The sequence below is a fragment of the Erigeron canadensis genome, chromosome 1, assembly GCF_010389155.1.
Source record: "Erigeron canadensis isolate Cc75 chromosome 1, C_canadensis_v1, whole genome shotgun sequence".
Classification (NCBI taxonomy): Eukaryota; Viridiplantae; Streptophyta; class Magnoliopsida; order Asterales; family Asteraceae; genus Erigeron; species Erigeron canadensis.
Window position 1 is genome coordinate 49,538,549 of NC_057761.1, and position 6,677 is coordinate 49,545,225.

Genomic DNA, 6,677 nt, shown 5'->3' on the forward strand with positions numbered 1-6,677 from the left:
GTTTTTATGTTGATGGATTATAGATGGATAAAGATTTGTTGTTAAAATGTTGAGATAATTTCATGAATGCTAGATTTAAGAAGGTTGGATTTGTTGTTGGATTATGAGATGAAGCTAGGCTTGTCATAAGTAAAAAATATGTAATTCTTGATGTTACAAATCTGGAAAAATTCATAAAGTATGATGGATATAAAGATTGAAGCAAAACAAGTTGTTATAAGCTTGAAATCATGAACCGAAAGCACACAAAATGCATTTTTGGCACACACATGTAGCATGATCAAATTAACATAAAAATGTCTTAAACTTACTGAAAATAAGTTGTTTCAAAAGTGTAAGATTCAAGTCATTTGAAGCATGGCAAGATTAAGCTCAAAAATCACCTTTTAGGGTCAAATAATCACTAACCGAAAGCACAAAATTGCACTTATCACACTACCACCACTATCACGACTTGGACTATAAAAATATGATGAAATTTCTGGAAATAATGAAACAAGGACAAAAATCCAATTTGAAGTACCTTAATAGCTTAAGAAATGAGGCTAAAATCACTATTTCGGTAAACGATTTTTATCTTAAAGTCCTCAAATTGAGCTATACACAAGAGAGATTGAAAAGATATGAAATTACCTTGATAAAATTTGCCTAAAAGGCCTGGGATTTTTGATCAAAGCATTACATGGTGATTTCTAAGTATTTTTATGATTTAATGAACTTAAATGGTAATTAAAAGATATATAAATTAATAAATAAATTATGTAAATCATGAACTTGATTAAATTTACATAACCAATGGTGAAAGTAATTTAAACTTACTGTAGCAAAATAATTAAAATCCAAGAAACAAGTGTTATATAATTTAAAAGTAAATAATTAAGTAAAAATCACTAATTAATCACTATTATTGAATTAATTAAAAATAATGCACAAATAAATGTACAAATCATAATATTATAAATTAAAAAGAATAAAAATCAGTATATAAATAATTATCCATAAATTTTAAAGGCAATTTAAGAACTTAAAAGTAATTATAAGGAATTATTTAATTAATAAATCAATAAAGTGAATAAATAATTAATTAAATAATATTAAATTGAATAAATAAATATAAATCAAAAATATTCATCAATATTCATATTATAAGATCACAAATGTCAAATATTATTATTAAGCAAAGTATGCAATGGAAATTATATAAATCAAAGCCAAACTACCGAAATTCCAATAAACGAACAAAAACGTATAATGAGAAATGACCTTCACCACCAAATGTCTTCTAACCAAATGATGTGAGAACTATAATATAATTGAACTCCATAATCTAATAACAATCAAAGATAGGCAAGTCTACTAGCATACATCTCATGATCTAGCTTACTAGTTCATGCTACACACACTTACGTTGTGTATACTTAAATACCATGGTTTAGGATTGTTTGGGGAATGACACCACTAGCCGAAGGTCTCGCATTTGATCAGCCCCTTATCATACTCCAATCAAGTGAGTCATAGCCCCTTTTCAAACTCTTTTATGTGTTTTACTTTCGGGGTGAAAAACATGATAAATAAAATTGCTTTCTATATATGAAATGATCCTTTGAAAGAATGTTTATGATATGGGATATATGTATTGTATGTTCAATGTGATATATATTATATGATGAGCTTGAGTACTGTCAAACTATTTCACTTCGGTACACTACTATTAACTCCGAAAGGGGAGGCCTGTAGTTATGTAACATCCGCAAATTTTGACACTTTGACTTTTATGTAAAATGGTTAGTAAATTCAAATAAAGAATGATTTAGCTTCTTTGAGATTAAATAATAGGCAAGACGCTTAATGGGTCACTTGACCACTCGTTGGACGGTATGATTTTAGACGACAAAAAGGGCAACGATTTATTTGAGCTAGTAATGTGTGAAGCGGGTCAACCCATGACCCATGACCCAACCCCACCCCTTTCATTTCCCCATCTCTTTCTCTCTCTATCTTTCTCTCAAGAACACACACACACACACAATCTCACTCTCTCTCTAAATTCTCTTCATTAATTAGTGTATCTCAAGCTAGATTAATGCAAGATTAAGTTTCATCATCATCTCACCTTCATCATATCAAAAATTCAGGTTTTGAAGTCCAAGGATTCTACCATTCGGGTCAAATTCGGGTTTGAGCACGAGGTGAAGGTTTTGGTAACTTAAATTCATCCCATAGTTATCATTTCATGTTTATTTACATGTTTCTAGTTGATTGCAAAAGAATTCGGGTCACAAATCGGGTTGGAAAGCAAAATTAGGATTCTAAGGTTCTTAAGGAGTTAAATCCGAAAATCAAGCTTAAATCGAGTGTTTGGATTGGATTTGTGAAGTGGGTTGAGTCTAGTTATGTTTATGTATGTGTATTTATGCTTAAAAATGAGTTGGAAAGGTCCTTGGGTCAAAAATGGGGTTTTGGGATGTTTTGGATCGTTTTTGGCCAAGTTTCTGCAGCAGATTTGGCTGACTGCGGCGCAGTGGGAGGTTTCAGACCCCACTGCGGCGCAGTGAAAAGTTGCTGAACCGAAAACTCTTCGTCAACTTCAAACGCTTATAACTTTTGATCCGTAAGTCCAATCGAGTCATATGACCTATCGTTGGAATCGTATAAGAGTCTACTTTCTTGTAGTAACATTCATTTTTAATGAATCTTTCTCCATTTTTAAAAAATGTCAAGTTGAATGTGTCTTGTACTTACGCGGGAAAGCGGTTAGACGTCTAAGAGTTGTGACTCGACCTTAATCTTACCAAACCAACTTGTTTAGGATTATAGAAGTTGACTTTGATGATAATATGATATTTATTGCTAGGTTGCGGACTCGTAGTGGTTGTTGAGCATTTATAACTCTTTGTTAACTCTTTATTGTAGCTTGGAAGCCAAGGTGAGTTCCGTAGTTCTCTACTCGCTTGAGATTCGGGCTGGAAAGTAAACCCTTACGTGTTTAATTGTTTGATTGATTTATTGATGGTGGATGGTTTTATTTAATTTATTTTCACTCGTTATGATTAAATATTGTGTGATCGAATGTTGATTGAATTGTGGATTGATTGATGGATTGTTTGATGGATTATGCATATGTTTGGAATATTGTGGTTATTTAGGATAGATGTACATACATGGAAGTCGACTTTGTTTTCAAAAGGTTTGAGATGTGGTGGGAAGGTTGCGGGTGACCCTGTATACAAACATCAAGGACTCTTTGAAAGCAAGCCCTCTTAAATGTATGTATGTATAGTTAGATTAGATAGTTGGATTGATGGATGATTATTGATGAAATTGTGATAGAGGCAACACACTTAAGCTTTGATATGAATATTGGCTAGTTTGTTGGTCTTTGTGGTAAACCAAGGCTTGGGGCTGTTCGGAGAAATGCATTTGGGATTGCATTGGTTGGTTATTGTTGAGATGTACGTAGCCCCACTTGTATGGGAAACGTGAGCGAGAATGTTTGCACCCCTGCGGGGAATTGTGTGCGGGGCTGTTCGCTCCCCGGGGTACATAAGCATGCATTGGATGAGATGATCGTCTGTTGAGACAAATGTTTATCCGGGGGTTTAGACGTATGCACCGGTGTTGATCGGGTATATAGACGTATATACGCCGAAGCATTTTTGAGATGCCACATTGGTCATGATGACATGTGGGTATCGTTGCATAGATGGCCATACATATCATACGCATCACAACTTTGGCATGCATATCATACGTATTATGACATTGACATGCATACGATTCCTATTTGGCATTGGCATTATATGTGTTTACCATTACACGCTTGTTTATATTGTGAAATCTTGATGTGTTGATAGAGTGGCACGTGAAGGCTACTTGTATGCTTGATCTTCCTTATATGTATTGTGATTATTGACGATGGCTTCATTTGATTAATCGCTACGAACTTACCAACCTAGTGTTGACCTTGTTTAGTGCACTTTTCAGGTATTCGTGTGAAGTTGGAGTATTGATGGCTACTTGTTGTTTTCGCTAAAGCTTGGATTGAGACTCCCATGGATCCGTGATCCGTTGTCCATTTAGGGTTCTTGTTTAGTTACTTATGATCTTAGTTGTAATGTCTTGTTTTTAGTCTCATTCATGGTTTCTTGTTTACTTAGTATCTTGCACCTTAAATGTTGCTTTGGATTCTCCGAATCCTCTATTTTCATGTAGTATATATTCTACGATAATTCCACTGTGTGCTATATAATTTCAGTGATATTTCGGGTTCTAGCCCGGGGTGTTACAAGTTAGAGGGTTGCGCAACTAGGATTCGTCCTCCCACCCACTAAATAGGTAACGGTGGAATGTTGGTTACCTTCGTGACAACTTTCATTTCCAGTCCGACCCAAGCGGTGCTCTAATCTACTTTAAATTTAAATGGTTGTCTCCATGGCACGACCCAATTATTGTTAAAGCACTTGATTGACAACTTGTGCTATGAAATGAAATATTATATTGATTGGGACATGAAATGGTTTTAGTAGTGGCTCAAGCATTTACTTATCAAAATTATGCCTTTGGCTAAATGTAAGTGATATTGATTATAATTATGTTTAAATATTATGAATTGAACATACGGTTTGGGTATGAGTACTATGAAGGAACTCTTGAAATTTTTATGACGTATTATCCTTAAATATTGATGGAATATAAATGTGTTGTTAGTATAAACCTATGAATTCACTCAACCGTTGTAGTTGACACTTTTTTTTCATGCTTTTCAGGTTTAGAGCAGTAAGTTTGTAGCAAGACCGCCTCTATGATTGCTCTATTTGTTGTATGTTTGACGGTTTGTAATGCAAACAATTTATCTTTTGATTATGGATTTGGATTATGTAATGGTTATTAAACGTCAACTTGAACTTGTAATTGAATGGTGTTTGAAACTTTATGTTGATGTTTTATATTGGATCTTTTGTACTATGTCGTTCTGTGACACTTCGTGTTTCCGCCTTAGTCGGGGTGTTACAATTGTTGTAAAACTATTTACGACAGGGACTATATTCGCCAAAAAAGGTGAGAGCAATTTAACGTATAATTATTTGCTTATATACTGATTGTAAGTATAATTATTCAATTAATACAAAACAATAATTTGTAATTTTCTCTCTAATCTCCGCATTAAATCATGAATTTCATAATTACACATTAATACAACAAATACATATACATATACTTATATATAACGCGAGATAACAAAACGTCACTTTCGCTAGCTTTGCTTTCAACAGGACAACATTATTAAGCGAAGAAGACGATAGATCAATCCTAGCTAGCTTGGATCGGATCTTAATGTTTTTCAACTAGCTTTCTTGCTCCCTGTACTGGTTGTTTGGGTTTTGCATATGGGCATATGACATTGACCAAAAGCCTCATCCCATTCTTACAATCTTGTCCAACACCAGAAATAAACCCAACTCCTCCAGCCGTATCTAAGGTCACCTCATCGTTTCCGGTAGCCAAAGCCTCGTTCTCGGGAGGTATTATACATTCGTTCCACGCCTGTTCGCCTACTCTAAATACATTGTGCTTTCCTTTTGGATATTTGAACACTGCGCGCATCATATTATACTATTCGTAAGTACTATACATTACAGTTAATTAGTAGTTAGCTACATATATATGGAGAAAAATAATAATTTGGTGTACGTGTAAGAATTGAAGATTATATGTATATGTTATACCAAGTTTGTCTCCGATATCAAATTCTTTCCCTTCGGTCCAAGCCATGTAGTCAACGCTTTCGCACCAACCTTTATCGTCTCCGACAACAAACACTTCAGGTGAAGTAGCAGCAGGGTTAGCCTGAGATTTGACTGGAGTTTCATTCCAGCTAACAGGCTTAAGAACTGTGATTTTAAACTTCATACCGGCCTTGCAAGTCCATGGACAGCTACTGGTAAAAAATTTATCTCCTGGTGTCTTCAAGGGTATCTCATCGTGTCCGGTATTCAAAACTTTAGCATTAGGAGGTCTGGTACATTGCTCAAAAGACTTCTCGTCGACTTCCATCACACTTTCTGAACCCGGCGGATATTTGAAAACTACATAACCAAAAATTAATATAGTTCCCATGATTCATTATATAACTGTATAAGTTAATTTGATATATACACAATAGAAAAAGTTCATGTGAGAACCATCAAAATTGTAACTTCATGTTCATATGTGAATGATATTATATATTTGCACATATTCGTTCACATATGAACATATCAAGATATACTTAATACTGCCTATGTGAACCGTTCTTACATAAACTTTACTTTATGTACAATATTATATAGTCTCTCGATCAAGATATATAATAATAATAACAATAATAATAATAATAATAATAATAATAATAATAATAAAGAGCAATATATCAATGTGAATGATTGTATATATATATACGACTAATTAAATCAAGAGGAGCGCGTACGAAGTGTATCGCCGGGGAACATTTCATAAAAGTCGTTGGCCCATTTTTGAAAATCGACGCCCTTAGTCCAGCCTTTGTGACCTCCTACTTCCCAGGTTTGTTGTGCTGAAGTTTTCGGGGCTAATATGGTTGCTATGAGGATGAAGATTAGGCCTAAGTACTTTACATTAATAATACCCATTTTCCTTCACTCTATGTGAATTGCAAATAC

At 34.1% G+C, this 6,677-nt stretch overlaps 1 protein-coding gene across 1 annotated transcript; it reads right to left on the reverse strand.

Moving 5' to 3' along the window:
* Positions 1-5,320: 5,320 nt before the first annotated feature.
* LOC122579332 (blue copper protein 1a-like) lies at positions 5,321-5,801 on the reverse strand. The gene is made up of 2 exons (XM_043751523.1): positions 5,727-5,801; positions 5,321-5,594 (listed from the first exon to the last, which is right to left on the reverse strand). The coding sequence occupies exons 1-2, from the start codon at positions 5,770-5,772 to the stop codon at positions 5,332-5,334; spliced, it is 309 nt and encodes a 102-aa protein (XP_043607458.1). The 5' UTR covers positions 5,773-5,801; the 3' UTR covers positions 5,321-5,331.
* Between the last annotated feature and the right edge of the window lie 876 nt (positions 5,802-6,677).

Excerpts from the sequence above, each read along its gene's own strand:
- LOC122579332 (XM_043751523.1), bottom strand. The coding sequence starts at position 5,772 with ATGGCTTGGACCGAAGGGAAAGAATTTGATATCGGAGACAAACTTG. Across the intron at positions 5,595-5,726 it reads TGATATCGGAGACAAACTTG|TGTTCAAATATCCAAAAGGA; the intron begins GTATAACATATA and ends TGATGCGCGCAG.